General features: G+C 33.5%; 1 protein-coding gene across 1 annotated transcript; it reads right to left on the bottom strand.

The window, feature by feature from the left end:
• Positions 1–1,249: 1,249 nt before the first annotated feature.
• Positions 1,250–23,457, bottom strand: LOC129000555 (uncharacterized). The gene is made up of 20 exons (XM_054427517.1): positions 23,433–23,457; positions 22,812–22,939; positions 22,205–22,333; positions 21,788–21,955; positions 21,012–21,177; positions 20,490–20,605; positions 15,951–16,049; positions 15,360–15,570; positions 14,592–14,775; positions 13,702–13,885; positions 12,240–12,438; positions 11,471–11,658; positions 10,747–10,905; positions 10,314–10,442; positions 8,443–8,576; positions 6,824–6,914; positions 5,347–5,508; positions 5,080–5,179; positions 3,932–4,042; positions 1,250–1,580 (listed from the first exon to the last, which is right to left on the bottom strand). The coding sequence occupies exons 1-20, from the start codon at positions 23,455–23,457 to the stop codon at positions 1,513–1,515; spliced, it is 2,751 nt and encodes a 916-aa protein (XP_054283492.1). The 3' UTR covers positions 1,250–1,512.
• Between the last annotated feature and the right edge of the window lie 84 nt (positions 23,458–23,541).

Raw genomic sequence — 23,541 nt, 5'->3', positions numbered from 1 at the left:
AGGACCACCCTAGCAAAAATGGCGACTGTTTGAAATTAAAAATTCCGTTCCCTATAAGTTTTTTTTTAATTTCAAACAGTCGCCATTTTTGCTAGGGTGGTCCTTTTGAGATGAAACTTGTGGATCCTTACTCAGAAAAAAATGGCCTTTAAAACGATGTATCATTTACCATAGGCTTCCATTAAAACTTTGTACTGCATCCTCCACAGGACGTTCCCTATAAGGGGTAAAAATTTTCATAAGGCACCAAAAGATAGGTAAAACCATAGTATATCCGTACACAAAATATCAGTTGTTTTTCTTTAACCACTCACCAGATATAATGTTGGTTCCAGACATTTTCAACACCCTGTATACATACATACATACATACTTCCTCTTTTATAGATATAGATTTTAAAAATATACAGTAATCAGAATTGATTATTCTTTTAGATATTTATCAATTATATAAGATTACACGGGGAACCACAGAGCCACTGCAGTGAAGTCCGAAAGGATTTTTGAGATAAGAAAAGGCCTATAAGTTAATCGTGAATGTGAGCTATCATCATACCAAATTACAGCCCAATCCGTCCAATGCGTGATTGAACTTCAAAGGAACAAACATACAAACAAAAACACAAACTCTCACATTTATAATATTAGTATGATTTTAAAAACATAATCAGAACTGATTATTCTTTTAGATACTTATCAATTAGCTTATTTATTATACTTCGTTCACAAAATTAGCCGGTTTAAGGGATAGTTCCCCCACAATAAAGAAAAAAACTTAGTATGTTGCTTAGTCAGCAGTTGAGCTATTATTTTAAGGGTAAGGGTCAAGTTGAAGTGATAGATTTCTTCCCCTAAAACCACCTTAATATTGTGAACAAAGTATACACCATGGCACTTAGTTTAGAAAAACTTTCTCAACTAAATACATTTTTACATGAAAAATATAGCTTTAAGTTTAGGTATTTCTATTTACTTTTTCTGTGTGTGTTGTTAGGTATTAGGACTGACGATAACGTACGGCTTACTGGCAGCTCTTCAATCTTAATTAAATTCTCAGATATTTGAACATTACAGTTATTTTTAACATAGACAAGTGTTACAAAACATGTGGACATCTTTGCCTCTTACGTGTAAAAATAAGTATAAAATGTACAGTAGATTGGTTGTAGCTTAGATAAGCATCATATGGTATATGTTTTATTGTTCTCTATATGTGGTTTTGTATTCCCTTGCTTCATCAGACAATAACCATAAAGGGATATTAACATCAAAATGCTAACATAAATTTAACTATAAAAGTCTGGTAAAATTTAATTTCAAAAGACGCAAATATAGTTTTACGGTTAACACTTCTTTTATAAAACAAGGACGGTTCTCTTGAAATTTTACTTTAAATGTTTAAATGGGCCATATCTAAAAATAATAGCTACAGTAAATAGAGTTTTGCATTATATTACAGGCACTAAACAAAACTTTAAATAGGTACCAAAATAATTTGTGACCCCTCTTCTTCTACAGGATGTAATCTTCAAACCTTGTACTGCTTCTTAGAAAGATATTCTCAGTTGTACATGGTGGATCTGGAAAGTTTAAAATTAAAACATAATTTTTTTCATTTTGCTATGTTCTACGCACAATTATTTGCAAAAATGGGAGTAGGATACACGCAGACACTGCTGTTCGTAAAATTTAGGCGGTTTGAGGGGGAGTTCCCTTTCACTCAATATACGTATGGCACAACTGATTTATATTTTGGCAAACCTCAGCTATATTGAGCTATTAAAGGTTTATAGGTTCAAGTGGAGGGGGTAGATTTCTTCTCTTAAAACCGCATAAATATTGTGAACGGAGTACAGTGAACATGTAATTTTAATCATTTATTGTAATCTGTGAAAAATATACTTATAGGTTTAACTTCAGGGAGTAAGGCTCATATGGGTACATTAACTTTATTTCAATTTTTTTGTATTATTCTCAAACACCCACATTTGTACAGTGGTTACTATTGGTTACATTAACTTCTCAAAAGTTGGTAGCACTGATTCCTTTCCTTCCCACATGTTTCTAAGGCAACGAAATATTCAGTTGAAAGGGACACTGTTTGAGGTTATGTGTGAATCAGTGAATTTGCGAACTTTGATGTGTTCTGAAACCCATTTATAATGTACATATACACTTAATAATTTTTGTTTATGATATTTTATGCTTTCGCCTTTCAAATAATATTTAGTTTACTACATTATCTTTTAAAACGAAACCAGAAATTTGATTTTAATATCTGTACTCATTTGCGTACAAATCTCAAATGTCTTTGAATCTCAAAAAACGTCCCTGAAGAGGTTAAGGTATATATTTATTTTTATTATGTTACCAGAATAGTAGTATATTTTCCAATGTAGGGTAGACTACATTTTGCTCTATGGAATTACCTTACGGAGACAATCAACAAATAGTAAAACCATATATAAATCAAATCCCAAAGTACCAATGAACTTTTGTGAAAACTAAAAGTCACACCTCCATAAACCATATACTTAAAATGTTCGTAATCATGAGAAACCTTGCGCAAAACTCAAAACTATATTATTATTTTATAAATTGCTGTTTAAGGTTGTAATTAATTTCTAAAGGGAACTTTCCACCATTTACCTAATGTTAAAAATACCTCAGCTGTACTTATTTGTTTGTTATTCTTTCAATTTATTAACTTATTAAAATCAGATGTGATTATTTGTTTGTTCTGTTTTGTGTAGTTCAGCTTAACTTAACCAGTTAATAGTTTTACCTTAGACTATCGTTTTACTAATACTTATGAATTCAAACGGGTTGAAGCCCATGGGTAACAGCTAGTTCAAATAAGATTCATTTAGATGTATGGCAAGTACTAAATTTTGAGCTTATGTTAAAAATTTAAAAAAATCTGTTATGTTAAATTTCCTTAGTCTGTTTATTTATTAAAACCTAAACTGTATGTCCATAAAAAAAGAAAGATTTTGAGTAGATTTAAATAAAAAAAATAAGTACAACACTAGAAAAAAGAACATATACAGCTATTCGATACAGGACAACAAAATTTGAAAAATGTCCTGTTTATGCAGTCCTAATGAAGTACAACCATTGCCGAATATATTTTAAGAGATGGCAGTAAATGTTTTAAAGTTAAAATTGATGAAATTCTACTGGATAAATTTACTATTCAATTTCATACTTTTAAGCAGAACCCTCCTTTGGTTATATAATTGCACATTGTTGTTGTTGTATTTGTCTCTGTTTTGTGTTTGAATGTTTTTTTTTCTAACTGTCTTAGTAGACTGAGAAGTTATTTATTGTAAGAGTATTTATTTAATAATAGATTAGGATTGTAATTAATAATTAACAGATGAGACAATGTAATTATTTAATCAGTTACTGCTAAGCATTTCATGTAACGTTTATCTTTGTGTCAATTGTGATTTGATTTTTTGGGTTTAGCTATACCTATTGAAACATTTGTATTCTAATACAAAAAATCACTGAAAACATACTACTATAACCCAGAATGCTAACCGCATGGTAAAAAGCGTTAAGTACTCGGAGAGAGCTTTGCCTGTCAATTCGTAGGTGACGCTGTTTCTGTGAAATAATGTAGGAAAGAGAGATTGGATTGTTGCTATTTAACTATTCAATGTTAATATCAATCTTTGAATTAATTCGCCATTTTTGGTAGATTTTGACATACACAACAAATTTTACGTATAATAACATTTTCTAGAGAAGTACTACATGTCAAAACAATTTATTATGGTTCTAAATCTTCCTTTGACTTCCACATGAACTATATAGTTTTCTTTTTTCAAACATAAATTAGAACGGTCTTAAGCTTGATTGTTTCTAATTTGTAATGTTTGTTTAACTTTTTTTAGATAAATTTATAGTACTTGTTAATGCTTACCATTGTAGACAAAGGTATCAGGAATTCCGACATCTCTTCTGATGGATTCCAAAGCTCGACGGATGGCGAACAAAACCGAGTGAGACATAACAAGAGGAGCCTCTCCAACAGCTGTTTAATAATGGCACAATATATAAAATCTATTTATTAGAATTCATCAAAATTTTTCTATTAGAAGATAATAGTTATATTATACAGTGTTTAGATAGCTGTACATCTAGTACTTAACCTAACAAGAAGGTCTCTGATTCAATTATCAATTTTATATCCCACTATTTAAGACATTTGATTTTTAAGACACCAGATGCCACTATGTGCATATTTTAACCCAAATATGAGTGAACGATAAGTTTAGGATGAGTGGCGCGATCTTGTAGTCTTGTTGTTAGTATGACTAAGGCCGACATGTTCTTACATATGGTGCTTACAGTTGAAAGAAATCGGACATTTTAAAAGTGACTTGGTTATTTAGGTGAACAATCTCTAGAAAAATGTATGAATCACTGAGTGAAACTTTATTAACACAGTTGAAATTCCAGATTAGTAAAATGTTTACTTTCAAATCTCAAAAATACTTTTTCAAATTTCTGGATTTCTTCTAACTCGCTTAATAATATATTAAATAACAACCTTTCAAAACTCACTTTTACTGGAACAATTTCTTCAAATATTCTTTTTTCTCCTTCACTGTTCCCTATATGAGATTATTGTATAGTTCGGGCGGTTAGAAAGCGACCTCCTCTAACATTGGTTTAGCATTGGTCACTTTCTAAGCGGCCGAACTATAGCATTATTTGCTCATTTTTAATCAGGCCCAAGTTTTTGGAAAATATTTCTTCTAAATTATTATAAGGGCCATCCATAAGGTTGGCGGCGCCCGGAGCAAACGTGGTTGTGGCGCCCCCTCCCCCCCAGTAATAATAGTCACATTTGCATATTTTAATACTATGTTAATACAAATAGCCGCTGCGCGGCGCCCCCTTAGCCACAGCGCCCGGGGCAGGTTGCCCCCCCCCCTTTGGACGGCCCTGATTATTATTCATCATCCGTTAAGTGATATTGGTATTCTGATAGGCATTATCAACTACAGATACTGTTTTTAATGTATGTTTTAAATATGAAATAAGTTTATAAATTCTTTTACTTACACTTAGATCCATATACACCAGTTGGAGGAGTGTTAGGGTCTTTTCTGAAATAAAGTCGCCAATCTTCTGGAATGTCCTTGGCCCCGGGTATTTTGTATTCCTGAACAATAAATACTGTAAAAGCGCTTTAGAAAGAGTAGTAACCAAAATATCGTGGACTACACTGGAAATATTCAAAAGCGATATATAGATAAACAGTACAAAGCTAGTACTTTTAGAGGCAAATGTACTTCAAGATCCCTACAATAACGCAGCACTGATTTTTACCCAGGTTCTATCTGTAGCAAGTAGTCCAGTATTTGGGTCAAAAATGAGTTTTTCACTTGTGAAGTGTCCAATTCCCATCAAGAACGCTCCTTCAATCTGGCCTATATCCACCAGTGGACTCACGCTCTTGCCTAGGTTTTGTAGTATGTCTACCCGAAGGATCTGGAAGTTCAAATTGAAGTGTTACAATTTAGATAAGATTTTATACTACTGTATAAACAAATATTGTACGGTACAGTTTCAAATCATTCAATGTTTATCATTATAGTAGATCATGACAACAATTAAAGGGGTGAGCTGGATGCGCATGGACTTAAGAAACCTCTTCCTCTCCCACTGGTTGCTTTGGTTATTTTGTACAGTCATCCCAACAATCAAATCGTCATTTGATTAATTTAATGGTCGCCATTTAAGATAAAAGTAATTAGTAACACCTAGCATCTAGTGGTGAGACCATCAGTCCTGTTGGGAGCCACTCTCTACACAACGTCCATTATTGACATGATTTAAAACTTATGCTAATTTAAAACCCCCTGCTGTAGCAAAACTGCAGACTAAGCAAATTTCCATTTAGCTGGCTAGGTTTCCACTAAAATATTACCTTAAAATAGTCAGATTTATTTCCTATTCAAACAAAATAATTTTAATGAGTACTTTAGGTTTTCGGCTACAGGGAAGGTATAATGAGTTTTTTTGTTATTGAAATGTTGGTATCTTAGTAGTAAAGAAAATTGCTAAATTTTATTAAAATACATAAACAAGCTAACTGCAACAGTTTATTTAAGCTCCAAAAGAATAACTTGGGGATTTTTAAAAATTTTCTCCGTAACCATTAGGCATACAATATTATGCTTCAGTTCACTAAATCATTATTTTTTTTTAGCTCTACAAAATGGTAGAAAGAAATGTTAATTTTATTTTTATTTTTAAACCCAAAAACCCCCACAGGGGATTCACATAGTCCGAACTGGTTTGTGAACTCGTTTGAATAATCGTAGGTTTACATGATTGTACGGTACCAAATTTCAACAATATCACATAGTTTTCACTTCAGTTATCTTGCATGGACATATAATATATGAATCTGAACGGAGGGTATGTTTGGCCTCTGGGGACCTCAAAACGATTAAAGTAAATCGGTCCTGGGTCCATGTCTTAACATAAAATCTATGGTAATAGCTAATTCCCTATATAAGAAATTCACTAACAAAGGTCAAGTTTCTATAAAAGTCTACATTTTTTATAATATTGTGGGAATCATCTTTTTAAATCTGAAGATTAAATTGATAATTTGAATAAACAATTTCTTTTAATATTTACTGTATGGTTTTATTTCTGAAAACCACATAACTACTGGTGTCATTACTTAACTATTACTTACACCCTTGATAAAACCAATAATTACAGTATCACAAGGCTTTTAAAATTCTGTACTTTCGACAATGTATTCATTGGGAATACTGTAATTTTAACCTACCCTATGCTCTCCTGTTAAACAGTCTATTTCCACTTCTGTTATGGTGGTCCCGTAGTTTAGGTAGTCTTTCAGGTCTCGTTCCGGTACAAACCTGAAATCAATATAAAATATGTTGACAAAATGTTACTTTAATAATAGTGCGGTACTCAAAAGTCACTTGACAAAAAAGTGTAAATTGTTGATCAATTTAAACCTACACGGGTCTATTATCCAAATTTCCGTTACTGCTTAACATAGTGTGTTAAAGTTAGATGCAACCTAGTATTATTGGTGCTTAATTTTTAGAAATTGAAGTATCAGAAAAATTATCTATCGAAAATTAATTAAAATTTAATTAATTTTTTTAATTTTTTAATTTTTTAAATTTTTCGAATTTTAATTAATTAAATTAATTAAAAGTGCTCTAAAAAAAGTATAAAAAATAATGTGTAAAATGTTTTACTTGGAAATCATTAATCCACAAGAATGTCAAAATGATATCCTTGAATATTCTGGGAAATTTTCAAGAAAATATTGCTAGAATGCAGAGATAGTTTTTAATTAAACTATGCATTTAATTGCATTTTTAAAGGGACCTGGTTTAGCTTCCCTATGATTGTAAGTACCATGTAACGACTAACTATACCACATGAATCAAATAATAACATGTTGCTAATATCATGTGTGGTTCACATGGGCTAGTAAATGGACTGTTAACAAATATTTACCCTATTCATATCACAAAAGTGACCTCATAAGCCTGTAAAGGAAAGCATGGAGAAATACATTCAATCAAATAAACGTCTATTACCCACAGTGGCGGTTATAGAATATTCTTTTGAAGGGGGCCGATATTAATTTAAGGTTAGGTTAAGTAATTTCAAATAGACTTGCCATGATAATTTATCTCAGTTTTGCTGCGCTAATTTGCACTAAATGTGACCTTTTACTTTACCAAGATCATGCTGTCTCATTAAATTGGTCCGTTAAATTTGAAAAATGTATCTATTCAAGCCAAATGAAGAAAATATCTCAATTACTAAATCAAAAAACATTGATCAAGATTTAACAGTGTGTCATTCCATCTGTAAACACTTATCCAAACCTAAGGAGTCAAATACGCCATTATGATATTCAATTTGGAGGAGTTCTAACTACTGTATAAGTATTCTTTTGTGCAAACTGCAAAACGTTAACATTTCAGTACAACGTCGAAAAGATTTAAATAATAAACAATAAAAATGGCTACCACTGAACTGACTGAACTCTTCATTACTCCGGGTGGCGGGCGGGAGCTCGAGTTGGTCTGAATCAACCCAAACTAGCACAAACTATCACTGTCTGCTACAGCGATGAATTCACACATGATTCATGATAAATAATTTATGTTATGTTACCTATTTTTCTTCATATCCATTATTTTTTTCATATCCCTCCTGATTATATACGTCTCTGAACCCAAATTAAAAGAAAAGTGCTAGTAACATCTACTTTATTAACTTCGGATCTCTTTCCATTTTCTGCACTACACTTAGAAAATGACACTTCATTAGTTGATGGATGTTAGTAGGGTATATTGGCGTACCGGTATTTTATTGCACTATTGCACTTAGCTTTTGTAAAATAAAATAAACACTCACATGAAAGATGCACTTAAGTTGACACCCCTGAGATAGGCAGTTTGAATAAGAAGAGGCCAAGCTACATCTGGTCCTAATGATTGCCTCACAGCTTCCAGTCTTTCATTTAGCTCTTCACAACATTTCCTCACAGCCTTAAAAAGTGACAACCGTAAGACTTGGTGCCAAAACATACCGATGGCCAACCATCTACAGAAACATAGGGCCAACCATTTGCCAACGATTTTCTACTTGGATTGGATAGTCCTGAAAATAAGTGTTTACCGGACGAGTGTGGTCGTTCCCGTGCGAGACGAAGTCGAGAATGGGATTACCATACAAGTCCACTAAACACATTTTGGACGAGTGGTGTACGATAGTTTATGCCATACTACTAAATCTGTACAAATCCTTATATATTACCTACCACCAAACTAACTAAAGGACTAACAATCACTAGTTATAACCTCTAGAGAGAGGTTATGTTTTTGTTTATAACCACTCATCCCCAAATACAGTATAATAATCAGCTGATTGGTTTCCGGTAAAACTCACTACAGTACAGTAGTACGTAATGAAACCCCATTTGATTAAGCTGGCGGCAAACAGCTGTTTCTGGACTAAATCCTTGTGTGGGAAGTTCTTCAAAATAGTGTAGTGTGTGGCGTAAAAGCTTTTACATTGAACGAACTGTAAACTTTTGTTTAACCCTCGAGGAGGCGCTTTACCAGTAAAACAATAGCAGCCGCATGCAGAGTTTTATCCCGCAACACTAAAATAGCATAAATTTTACCCATTTTACTCGTTGTCATAACGAAATATAGTATGTAAATGTTGAATAACCTAATTTCTTTGTTAATAACATTATTTATTATTTGTTTAGCTTAATAAGATTAATATTTCAAATGAAACATATTTAACAATTTTCTAGTACCATAAATGTATCACTGTGGGTGTTATGAGAGAGGGCGCGTGCAGAGTTTTGTTCCGCAATAATGCAATTATACATACATGCAATTATAAATTAAACAATACATTTAAACATGTTTATATTTTGTATGTAAAAAAAAACACACAGTTTGACAAGAGCGCATGCGAAAATAAATTCTGCGCTAAGGACTTACGTGATAGGGCACACACGGAGAAATCCTCCATAAACTGACACCGCGTCACTGAATTGCAACTGACAACAAAATAAGGAGGAATTTGGGGGTAAAATAAGCTTAGGGGCATTCCGGGGATGAGGTGCGTGAAGTATGGAGCACGTATTTTGCATAATTCTATTAACAAAAAGTACAAGTGCGGAGGAAAACTCTGTAAGCGCCGCTCGAGGGTTAGCGTTTCAAAAACCATATATTATCTGCATGGAGAACAGAGAACTGGAAAGATCAAATACTGCACAACACTTGTTACAAAATAGCCACTCATTGGGGAATATGGAAGACAATCAATGTATTTTAAAGAATTATAAGAAAGGAAATGTATGATGATTGCTTGTGAAGAATAGTATTTGTAATGGAAAATACAAAAATAGAAATAAAGCTATTTGATGAAAACAAGTAGCGTAAATCTTAACTTCAGTTGAGCTCGTAAAAACTTCTTGTCTGTTACTTGCGGTAACCAATAGTACCTGTAATAAAGTAGGGACGCCATCGAGGTTCTTGTAATTTGCTTATTGGGTCTGATGATGATTGGATTGTCCAATCAAAATTGATTACCACGTTTACCATCTTTTAAATATATATTTACCGTCTTGTTAGTTAACAGTTTAGTATAAATATATGTTTTAAAATGTTATTAGACATATTTTTGATTTACTATCCATAAAAATTAATAACACAATGCTGATCAAGAAATTATAAGCTACTAACAATTAATTGTCAATTACTCACAAAACAGACACTATCACTGCCGGTGCTAGATGCTGTATAAATGCTGTCAGGAGACACTAGGTTGTTGTTGGGCTTTATTTTGACATACTCCAGTGGTACCCCTAGAACATGGGCAGCTACTTGTGCTGCCTACAATCAACAGCTAAATATTTTTTTTATGTTACAAACATTTTTAGTCGTGTAATCATTAGGCTAGGAGTATTTGTTCTACATCCACTTTGATTTTAATTCTAAAACTAACAAAATATCTGTTTGAAAAAACCTTAGATCATGTCATATCTTTGATTAGACCTCTGTATAATCTTAATACAACTAGCTTGATAAGCCCTTCTAATTTTTGAATCATAAACAACTTGGACTTTAGACTTTTCAAACTTCAAATTAAAGGTATAGAACTCTTTAGCAATTATTAATAAAAAAAATTATTCATTACCTTGGTGTTGATTCCTTGTCCCATTTCAACACCAGCATGACTAATGACGACTCTGCCGTTGTTGCGGTAGATGCTTACTAGTGCGTGATATCTTCCTTTAAAGTTAACGTAAAATTTCATCGGGAGTAAGGACAACCCTCGCTTTTTCCATTGATTGGTCTAAAACAAAACATAAGTAGTGTTTAAGAAAATAAAACAATCATGAGGAGAGTGAAAATATTTATTTAAATTTAATTGACAGTTTATTAGTTGTTTTCTAGTAATAGTGCAATAACATAAATAAACAGGGTAGGGATGCTAATTTAGCGGTTTTGACAAAGAACTAAGCTTCAACACACCTTTATTTGCCTTTTCATATTTGACGAAGGCAATTTCCAAAATTCCAATCAGGGAAACCTTTTTTTATCACCATTAACCACAAGACCAAAGCTACCTTAATAAACCAGTATTTATTCACGAACAATTATATATTTGGTGCCTTTAGCGGAGTTAAACGTATGGAGTGATTCAAATTATTTATCAAAAATAAAATCAACGACTCAAACAAAGACCAACAACAAACTGTTTTTACACAAAAGATATGGTGTACAGGGATATCTATTCTGACACATAGATAATATATTTCTGAGTTTGTATAAAGAATATTTTTTTTACTTTATTGAGCTTTTTAAGGACTTTGTCCCTATACAAGCCACTAGAAGTTATTAAAAAACATTTAGTCTACCTTGTTAAACTCCCTGCATTGAGCCAGTCTAGAGGTGTATTCAGCCTTAGATTTGGCCTCAGCAACATACTCAGCTATGGGACTACCATCTTCAGCATTGCTTAGTCTGACTGCAGTAGGGTCTCTCTTGATAGTCCAAGCAATGTGTTCCATAATATGTTCTACTAACCCTTGAGTGTCTAGAGTACCTGGAACAACAAACAAAGCATTGAAGGGATTTTAATAACAAGCTGTATATTTACAATAATTGAAGAGGATATGGAGAATTATATGTACCAGTAATTAAGTACATTGCGTATTGCAAGTGAAAACCCAAACAAAAAGATGCACAGTAGCAAAAGATGCCAGTGCCCGGACAGACGGCACAACACCTGGCAGGCTCTGTTTGAACACATTTTTCAAGCGATGGGAAGGATGATATCCATTCGTAATATCGAAATCTTGTCATCTCGAAATTCTATCGACCACTGAATGGACTTAGTTTCAATTGTTCTTTCATTTCTTTCTTACTAGTTTCAGCTGTGCAATAGACAATCGAGTGGTCATTACGATCACAATCACAATTCTTTATAGTTTATACATGAAGAGAGATTATGGATCCAAACCTGATCAATTATTATTTTGATATAAAAAGGTCTTTTTGTAGAAGGTCAGTTTAATAAGCAACCACGAAAATAAACAAAGAATTGAATACATTATAGCTGAAATAGTGGTTAGAGCCTAGGACTTCAGTTGTGAGGGTACAGGATCAAACCTTGCTATGACTCACCTGGAGCCCGAGCAAATGTTGTCGGTGACTTGTCCGTCAACACATCGTATGCGTCAACAGTCCATGTTGAAACATCGTAGAAACAAGGAAGTGCTTTTATGCTAGTAGTTCCAGTATTTGAATCATTGAAAGATGCTCCTTTGTCAATGTAATAGTTTGCCTTCAAATACTGTATTACTCCTTCACCGTTGACTCCAACCTACAAAAATAATCTTAAGAATGATTCGGTGTAGGAGTACATGTTAATTGTTACTTAACTTAAAATTTGTATGATAAAAGATAATTACCGTATATCTTCAATTTTTCAAACAGTGTAAAGAATAGTTATTTGTGTAACTAGTGAGCAAAGTGGCACTTTGCTGCACACGAGAGCAACATTTAGAATGATCTCGAGTGCAGCAAAGGCTTTTTGCACTTGTGTTACACATTATATTTTTCCTACAGTCACTATAAAGCATTAGTCTTTCATCACTATACAACATGTTTTTAGGTTCAGCTGGCAACACAAATAGGTGCCCTAGAGAAAGTAGTCCCTAGTCCGTATCACTCCGCTATTTTTTCCTCGGCAATCAATGTGCTCCGCGACTTGAGAAAATAGTTCCGTATGTTTGTAATTTGCAGTGGTTTCCGTGCCTAAAAAAATTCTTTAAAGGTATTTTCTTGTTTATTAAGATTGTAGGAATGTTTTAAAAACGTTTAAAAGAAAAGTCCAGAAAGTTCAGAAATACCGAAAAGAGAACATAAACTATAAACACGAAATGACCGGTTAAATTGTAGTTATAATAGTCAATTAGCTGCTCATAGTTTTATTATCTTTAAGTGCTGCCAACCTATTTCCAAGCGTACACGGATTACGTGTATAATAGAACCACGCTGTTTTGTGTTGTTTCGTTGGAATCCTGATGTGCGCCAAAGTATAAACCATACGACAAAGTATAAACCGTACGACAAAGTATAAATATGCAGCAATTAGAAGCTTTCTGTACTATAAACAGTACAAGGAAGCCAACTTTGTCGGGTGATTGTAGGAAAAAATTTTGTTTAGGGTTTGAAAATTTGAAAGTTACAGTTGACTTGAATGAGTTAAACTTGAATGTCATACAGCTGAGTTAGAAATAAATCATCGTAAACTACAAAGCTATGATGCACAGGCCTTGCATTAGCACTATCTCACTTTATGGTCACCATTTCAATAAAAATTATTAAAGTATATTAAGTTTAAGTTTATTTAATTTAGATTTGGACTCTCACAACATGTGTACTAAATTGGTTAGGATTAATGATAGTTACCTGTACTTCACTGCTTCCTAATTTGTTAGTAGTTTGTAAGTGTAAAATATTTCATTACACACATATCCAAACCACCTTGTAAATAATGATGTACTAAAAAGTAAAAAAAAAAAAAAACTTTAAAACAAAACACTAAATCAACAACGCATTTGTATTTAGCCTTTGAGAATACCTCATATTTGGAGTACATTAGGAATCTGCCAATGCAACTTCTCATGTTATACTCCAAATTCATCACCATTCTGACAGGTTGTTGAAGAAGATAAGCGGACAATGCTGTGGCGCAAGCTACATAGTTACTTCTATTCATCTTCCCACCATACGCTCCTCCGCACCTCATAATCTGCACATTTATCCTGAAACCATTTTGACCATGTTAAAAACATTATTAGTCACATTTCGTAACAGTTCAAGAGATTTTACCGAACAATCAGGAGATGGTAAATATTAAATAGCTGGGTGCACATAATGGTCGCCTACCAATCAAAAAGTTGCCAGGTCCATCTTGAGAAAAGTCATGTTAGCTTTGATGGTTTAATCATGGGACCTTTAATAAATAGGCCATGGTAAAGAACCAGATGATCTTGATCAGAACGCAATAATCTCAATTATTTAACACTCGTCTTTCTCTTAACAAACCCTATGTGTTGTATTTGTAGAAATCTAATCTAATATTATTTACAAAATGTTTATCCTGGTAAGAAATTGTCTACTTTGACTTGTCTAGTTTCCAAAATCAATGGTTGGATCACATTGATCATGAAACATGTTAAGTTTTGTTATTAATAACAACTTATTATATTGTTATTAATTCATTCACAATGTTGTAACTGTTGAAATTTCACTCAAACTGTTCACCACCAGCACCAAATTTCTTACTCATTTATTAATGTTTTCTATTGTATTTATCTTGTTGCATGTAAGTCTTGTCTAATGTATTATTTTGTAAAATGGCGATTGCCGTCAAAATGAATAAATAAATAAGTGTAGGACTCCGAAATAACAAAAAAATTAAAACCTTTTAGTAAAACATATTATTATCAATCATAAATGCATCTCTACCTGTTCACTGACATGTTCAGGAGAGCAGAGATAGCCTCATGTATTCCTTGCATCCATTGTGAGGAAACCATCACATCCAGGACCAAGTTATCTCTTGGTCGGACTACGCAGGTGTGCGTCTCGTAATATGAGTGGTACTGACCGTTGAAAGTGTATTCTCCTTCAATTTTGTGTTCAACATCCTCTGCAATAATGCAAACCATTCAAGAATAAGTTATAGTCTAGTGATACATGTTCTCAATACTTCAAAACATATCTGAATCTTAGACAAATTGAGCTGTCTAAAACTTTTAAAAGCTTAGTTTATTGATTTATTATTTTTATTTTTAAAACGACATGGTTTAAAGTGAGGTCATTAAAACGGGTAGATAATATTTTTGGGCATCACTCACCTTGTTGAAATAAGGAGAACGCAGTCTTTCTCACTACACGTCCATTTCACATACAGAGACAAATAAAACATATAAAAATAGAAACTTAAGTCTGTTATTCTATTTTGTTATTTTTAAGGTATGTTTGTGGGTGAAAAGGATGTGTAGTGGCAAAGATTGTGTTCTCCTTATTTCAACAACGTGAGTAATGCCCAAAAATAGTATCTAACTGGATTATCAAGTTAAGTTGTGAATTTTTCGTCTTCATTCAGCTGCCTTCAAAACCCTTTCAAAACTAAAGTGTTACTTTATCAACTTAGTTTTTTTTTGTTTTTCGGAGGAGCTAGACCGTAGGCGTCCATGTATAAAAATGTATTAAAATGGTTGGAATACTCACTTTTTTCTACAGTTGGTCGAATTGACGCTCTATATTTTATTCGCTCAGTTTCTTCTGACTCCAACACTTCTTTGACGTAAAGTAAAGGTTTCTTGATATATTTATAAGTTATTTTCACCCTCTCGGCTGCAAAGTTCGCCAATTCTTGAGATGTAGCTACCAACACTCCAACAGGCTGACCCGCATATTTAATCTCATCACTGGCAAATAACTAAAAAATTAAAACAGCAATCTCTAGTAAAAGTTGCTATAGCCAAAGCACTCTTTATTGATTCATTGTTACGCAATGATTTTTCATAATTTTATGACTTGAAATTAGTTTTTAATAATTGTTGCTTCATAATTCAAGTCCACTAAAATGAATGATTGTATTTTTAATTACTAGTAATGATAGTGATTGTATGCTTAGAAAAATGTTACTTCTGCTTTTATCCACACAATATTTTATTTCAAAATGAATATGCAAATTGTAATTTTATGGAAAGTGTTTGAAATTTAGTTTGAAACATTATATTAGTGTTGAATAAAGAGTACATGCTTACATACAGTCTATGCTATTAGTTAAATAATTTTCAGATTATCTTTACTAACTTCTTCTATCTGCTGAAAGATATTTGTTGTTGGACTCAAAATAGTATTTAACCCTGGTATATCTTTGGCACTGAAGAAAGCCTCTACACCAGGAATTTGCTGAAACAAAAAAAAATGTTGTCACTTAAAATAACAACATGGTAATTAAATTGAGCAATATGTATCATTGTAAAGTTAAATTTTTAGTACTATACTTGTGAGAACAGGGAATAGCCATAGAGAATACAAGTCCCAGCCATATTGCAATTATTCTTTCACATTGCTCTTTGTTGACCAGGTGGGAAAAACAAAAGCAGAAAACATGGTTTTGACTTCAACAATTAAGCGAAGTGACTGGAGAAACCACATCTATAGTTTCAAGTACAGTACCCCGACAAACATTGCACGACCCGATACGCTACTGGTTATCCACGACGATATCCACCGTAGGCAGTCAAACGTCAACGACGACACTACCACGATGACGATCTCCCAAATACCTTCGAAAATGGAGAGCCTCCCGAGATCGCCGATAGACGACCCACGCATTGGCTGGATTCATATTCTGAACAAACAGTACCTGATTGCTGAGATGACAAAATATCAGCTAGGGAACGAGGGTAGCGTCGCCGAGCTTCGCAAATGCTTTTGAGATTATTGGAAGCACCCGTCAGTCGATGAACCCGATGGTGATTACGGTATCGGGGACTACTGCCTCTACAGCCTATTCAATTCAATTCAATTCAATTCAAAACATCTTTATTCATTAGTATATATTGTATATACAAGAATGGTGTCAAATTCATCGTTACATAAAATATGAACACAAATAAAAGACAAATACAATACACAAGAACAAAAACAACAAAACAATACAGTCCTCTCTCAAGTAGGTATAAAACAAAAGTATACTACAGTGAAAACAAAAAACAAAAATATAGTTCAGTGAAACAGCAATAGGCCTAAAACATTTTAAGTCAATGCTGTTATTGCTTAGCCCAGAAATCTTTGAATTTATAGAGAGCATTTTGTGTCAAATGTAATTTTAGAGCGTTTTTAAATCTGTTGTCATCTGTTTCATTTTTTATTTTTATTGGTAATTGATTAAAAAATTGTATTCCAATGTATGATGGTTTTTGTTTAAATATTTCTTTTTTATGCTTATTAATTTGGAAATTATATCGGTTTCTTGTGTTGTAATTATGATTATCGACGTTTCTAGTAAATGTTGAAATATTACGTTTAACATGAAGAACAGTCTTGTAAATATAAAGGCTATAAACTGTCATGATACCCAATCCAATAAAATGTTTTTTACAGTGTGCATCAAAATCCAATTTAAGCATTGATCTTATTGCATCTTTTTGAAGATGTAAAATCTTTTTGAGGTTAAAATTTGATGTTGCTCCATATACTTCAAGACCATACCCAATATGGGTATGGACCATTGAAAAATACATTGATTGCAATGTTTTGATGTCACAAAAAGAGGACAATCTCTTCAGAGCAAAGACTCCTGAACTAACTTTTGAACAGACCTCATTTACATGTTCTGACCAAGACAGTTTTCTATCCAGTAAAATACCAAGGAACTTTGACTTTTCAGCAAGGTCAACAGTATTAAGGCAGTCTGTTAGTTCTGTGTCATTCCTTGAATTACCATTTTTACAAGAGAATTTAATTATTGTTGTTTTATTTTTATTAGTTAAAAGGTTCAAGTTATTTAGTCTTTCGTTAACTTTGTTTGTTGCTAGGGATAATTGATCAAAAACATTACTTCTATTGCTACTAGCTATCGTTAGATTAATATCATCTGCAAAAATACAAAATTTATTATTTAATGTTAGGTTTGAAAGACATTCTGGTAACTTTCCTAAATACACAAGGAATAGGAATGGTCCCAGGACTGATCCCTGGGGAACGGAATATTTAATTAATCTAGTTTTTGACTTTATTTTAAATAATCTATTGCCATTGAGGTGTTTAGTTTCCACATATTGCCTTCGACCTATTAGGTATGATTTTAATAAAGCTAAATCTTTGCCAATTATACCATTAGAAGTTAGTTTTTCTAGTAAAATAGAATGGGATACACTGTCAAACGCTTTAGTCAGATCTAGAAATGCAGAAACAGTATGGTCACCTTTGTCTAATTTATCCACAATATGTTCAACAAAAGCTATGACTGCAGTAATAGTTGATTTATTTTGTCTAAAACCATGCTGTTCCGAATCTAATAAGCTATTTTTTTCAAAATAATCAGTTACGATACGCAAATTTGACCACAGCGGCTGGAACCTTTTTCCATGCACCAGGAGATGGCCAGCGTTCGAGAAATACTTGGACTCCTGCCGAACGCCGATTCGGAGTCTGTTCGACAAACTCTCGTGATGCTGGTGAAGCATCCGGCTAACATGCCGTCACCTAAGCAGGATATTACGTTGCGTCCAACCCCTTTTAGACCACCTGCGGAACACGACTATCGCGCTACGTTTGATAGATCTGACGAACGTCCAACAGCTTAACAATGCCCTACGAAACGATCCTGCCTCAACCGTATGCCTTCCCGTCACAAACCCAGAAGTCATGTTATGATTTCGGCAACCGGACAAACCAGTGGTCACAACCCAACCAGGACCCGTGGATGTCGCGATTCCAATCCGGCTTCTCAACCTCACGTCCAGGCAACCCCAACCCATGGGGTGGGACAAGAGTGGGAGACGACACTCTGTTGTTGTGCAATCGGGCTCACAAGTGGAACCTGCGATTTGACGGCAAGAAAGATCCGGTCTCGTTTCTGGAACGTCTGGAGCAGTTGGCGGAGGCCTACTCAATCGATTTTGACGAAGAGAAAAAATCATTACCAGAACTTCTTCACAGCCCAGCATTACTTTGGTACCGGAACTGTCGCGGTATCTGGCGGGCGTATCTAAGACTTCAATCGTCAGTTTTAAAGACCAATTTCTCCCTCCGTTGTATCGATAAGACCTAGACAAGTGAGGAGATCGTTAGCCAATTCGGGACTGGTTTCACCCAATATTCTTTTTAACTAATGACCTTTAAAATTATGTGCTACTTGATAAGGGTTGCTATTGAAACAATTTAAGTTACCCCTGGCAAACCCTATTTGGGGGTGGTGGAGGTTGAATTTTAAAGTACCCTTAAACAGTACTTTACATTACCCTAGTAACGTGTATCGAAGCTCGTTTGAATATATGCAGCCGTTTAAAAATTAACCAGGAGGGGGTCTATTGTGGGACACCCGGTATATGTGTCCGTAAACGCAATAACTTGAGTAATTTTTGTCCGATTTTGGTGAAATTCGGCTTGAAGGTGTAAGGCAGAATAAACTTGAATGAGTTCGCAAGCCAGCATGATCGGACCATGGGAACGGAGTTTTAGGGGAGTCTTATGGGGTAAAAATGAATTTTTCTCAATTTTGATCCTAAAATAAAAAGAATTTCCAATTTCTCTCTAGACTTGTTTAATGAGCTTAAAAAAATGATTTAGTATATCAAATTTTGTACGGGTTTATTTTGGGTTTTTGTACGGTTATAGGTGACGACGGATAAAATTTTAAAAATTGTAAATTTAAAATTCCCATGTTATTCTAATGGAGAATATTATAAAATGTTGTAGTTTGCTTGTTTATGGATGCATTTTGATCAAACTTGGTAAATTTATTTATTTTATACAATGCTATTAATCTTTTGAACGACAGGTGACAATAAGCATACATGAATTAAGCAGTTTAAAACATTATATACTAGGCTATTTGATGACGAATCTCAACAATCATATACTCTGTTTTTTTCCTTTCATTTTATTAGAGCAGTATTTTATGTTTCAGCATTCATGATACTTTTTATCTCAAAGATTTATTATTTAACTGTTTACTGTATAAGGAAATTCTTGGTTTAACTCTAAAAACTGTATGTTAGAATATATCTGTATGTTTGTATGTGTGTATGTATGTATTTACAGTATAGCCTAGTATGATGTGTAGGTATGTGTATTAGTATGTGTAGGCAATAGATTAGAATCCTTGGTGCAGTTCAAAAAATTGGAATGAATGTAAATTAGTTTAAATTTTATTTTAGCTTTTAAGTGAGTGCTTTTATGTTTATTATTTTTTATATCAGTGCAGTGTTGATTTTATTTAGATAGTGGAAGTGGACTTTGCCAACCAGACAGACGGTCAAATGACTATTGTCTTTTGTGCATAAAAATAATACAATCTGTAAATTTGTAAACGATTCAGAAAAATAAAGCACTGTTATCTATCTATCTATCTATCTATCAATGCTATTAATATTTTACTAAAAAACACTTCATTAGTTTCCCCTGTAGCAGCAAACCTAGGTACTCGTTAAACCTAATGCAATTTTATAAATAGATTTAATTAAAAATCATTTTAGGCAGATGGAAATTCGCTTAGTTATAGGTTCGCTGCGGCGGGAGTAATTAACATACATTTATACGTTTTTTTTTTTGTTTACTGGAATACCTTTAAAGAAAATGCAACATCGCCAACAACAGATAATAATTACTATGATTTACCAGAGCATCGTTGGGATTTATTCCGTCAAGTGTTGCTGGACCAAGTTCTGTCAGAACCAAAGCAGCAAACAGTTCATCCTTCAGAGGCAGAAGATCACCGGAGTACTGTATCTCTCCTGGAAGAAGATTTCACCCTTCTCAATCACATCACCTTAAGAAACCTTAAGAAACATCTAGTATACTCGTTGAAAGGTATTATGTGGACACCAGACTATACTATTAAAGCAGCTGAGTTGATCGTTGGAATTCAATTACAAACCATATAACACATGTTTATGTTTCTCATAATTTTTAATACAAAAAATAAAATTGATATCTTACATTTTGGGTTGGGGATACAGACCCCCGGACGCCCCCTCTGGCTATGCCACTGCTCACTTATACTAATCACTGAAACTAATAACAACAGTTTTTTTTGTAAGCTGAACCAAAAAAACTACCTATTTTCTCAAGCTTAAACCAGTAACCTCTCATCAGATGAGCACTACCACTCAGCTACTCAAATTTAAATCAAAACCATACCTGAACACTGGATAAGAGACTCAATCTTAGGTATAGGCTCAGTCAGAGGATATTCCACAGGCTCACTGTAATACTGCTGCACGCCATGACTCAACGGCCTCTCAATGTCCTCTCCTCCACTTCTAAGTCTTGGGTTGACTGCCGATGGGTTCAAGCTCAACACGTACTGCAAATTAAAGTTGTCTTACACCATGAAATCATAATTTACTATGGTATCTATTATGATGGGTAGGTTAACAAACTCCTCTCTGAGGAATCTATTTTTAAAGCCAATAAGCATCGGTCAGACATGTCATGCTGGGCTCAGGAGAAGAATATGGACTTCCTATTTGGCCTGCCTTCAAGCGGGTTTATGAATGGGTTCAAGTAAACTGTTCATCTTCACCTTTAACACCAGGGCCAACTACAGGGTGTTTTTTAAACACAACCCAAATTAAAAGAACTGCAAGATGGTGTTTAACGATAAGCCAAGCTTATTGATATCCCTGTTCTTCTTTATTTCATTGCATATCAGCCAATGCATTGTTGTTCAGTTATCCATGGCATTTAGTGTTATTGGGAATTTCTTATCAATAAGTCTCAACAAGGTGTTTTTGCAAGCTGAAATAGAGTACATAGGTCTACTTTTATACGTGACACTCCTTGAAAGTTAGTAAATGTTGTTTTTTATCTAGTTCTAGGCTATTTTTTCATGAACGATTTACACAACAGCATCGCAAGCCAGTAGCTGGGAACTAGAAAATAGCTTAGTCCTTAGTCACTCTCTATCATCTTACTCTGTAGAAGAGTGAAAGTGTGAGTCCTTTCCTGTATTCATTGGTTGCATCTGGGAGTATACGGGTAGGTCTCACCTCCTCATTCAGTCTGCGTAACGCTCCTTGCAGCGTTTTTGTATTCAGTAGTTTCTTGTTCTCCAGGAATGATTCTGTGCAGCTTGCATGGATCTGGAGAATTATAATTTTCTGCTAATATGTTAATTCATGTATCAAGAGATTTAGATTTTCTGACCGAGTTAGTTTAAATTGGTTGGATTATTATTGAAATAGTTAAAAAAAAAATAATAAAAAATCATACTAAAACACATAAAACTATTTAGTTACACATTTTTTATGTATTTTCAGTGAATTTTTAACCAAGCTAGTGCTTAATGGCTCGATTAAATATTGAGCATACATAAATAAATTTTAACTTACAAACTCTCCATCGATTCCACCATACACAATACTTGGCTTTTCTAAAACTCTGTAATCATCGGTTTTATCAAAACTGAAACAGAATCCTGCATTCACTATTGCATGGTCATTTTGAGCTCTTCTTTCTATCTGAAATCAAAGTTAATGATTCAACAATGATTGTTGCTATAATTAAAGTAAACTTAACTTTTCAGTAAATTTCTATCCAATATTAAAATAACCCCCTGCCGCAGCAAACCTGTCGACTAAGCGAATTTCCATTTGTCTGAATTGATTTTCAATTAATTCTATTTTAATAACATTATGTTTAATGAGTACCTAAGTTTGCTGCTACAAGGAAACTAATAAATTGATTTTTTTGTAAAATAATAATAGCTTTATTATAAAATAAATAAATTTGCCAGGTTTGATCCAAATATATACAAACAAGCAAACCACAACATTTTACAATATTATCCTTATCCATAAAAATAACATGGGAATTTTAAATTTACAATTATTTAAATTTTCTCCATTACCATAAACCGTACTTTTTAAGCTTTTTAAAATTGTCTAGAGAGAAATTGGGAAATTTTGTGAAACTTAGCAAAAATTATATATAATTTACCTTATAAGTTCTAACAATGTATGAATTGTTGAGTGGAAAAAATATTATTTTCGTTATTAGCCTTCTGTAGATTTCTGTGTACAGGTACTCTGGCAAAGAGATTGTCAATGTTGACCAATCCTCTTTAGCTAAAACATAAACAGAGTTTTATGGAATCACATTGCTACATTCTATACAAAATGTACTCAAAACTACCAACACAAAATTTACACTGTACACAAAACATTCACTGTCACTGAAACTCTTTCTTCCTCTCAGTTGAAAATTCTGCCAGTGCTGACAGTGAAATATTCTAATGTTTTTGTGTCGCTTTAGCCAGTTTGACTCTTTCCCATCCAGGTTAGCCTTCTATCCTCACAAAATTGTTTTTAAATAATTTGGATTTTTACTGTTATGAGATGAAAGAAAACCATGATAAACATTTTACTGAATCACTAAATCATGTTGACGATGTTGAAAACTACTATAGAATTTTGGGTTAGCTCTTTCAAATATATAAAAATTTTAAACCATTTAATGTGACTCACTATTTGAGTTGGTAGCGTTACGGTCTTCGGGCCCAGGCAGCGATGTCGTGGGTTTGGACCCTGGTCACTGCCACTAACAGTATTAACAGTTTACCTTCTTCGTACTGGATACGTTCCATGCACGGGCAAATACTCTATGTGAGTGGCAAAAAGCAGGTTGAAAGAGGCCGCAAACCTCTTTTGTAAAAATATAAAAATGATGT

Source organism: Macrosteles quadrilineatus, unplaced genomic scaffold, assembly GCF_028750875.1.
Source record: "Macrosteles quadrilineatus isolate MER2022 unplaced genomic scaffold, UCM_ALF_1.0 Scaffold_8__2_contigs__length_117827958, whole genome shotgun sequence".
In the NCBI taxonomy this organism is placed as follows: domain Eukaryota; kingdom Metazoa; phylum Arthropoda; class Insecta; order Hemiptera; family Cicadellidae; genus Macrosteles; species Macrosteles quadrilineatus.
The sequence above is the reverse complement of the archived record's forward strand: the minus strand, read 5'-3'. Positions and strand labels throughout refer to the sequence as shown.

Excerpts from the sequence above, each read along its gene's own strand:
- LOC129000555 (XM_054427517.1), bottom strand. The coding sequence starts at position 23,457 with ATGGAACGTATCCAGTACGAAGAAG. Across the intron at positions 22,940-23,432 it reads ACGTATCCAGTACGAAGAAG|CTAAAGAGGATTGGTCAACA; the intron begins GTAAACTGTTAA and ends TTTATGTTTTAG. Across the intron at positions 10,906-11,470 it reads AATGCAGGGAGTTTAACAAG|ACCAATCAATGGAAAAAGCG; the intron begins GTAGACTAAATG and ends GTTTTGTTTTAG.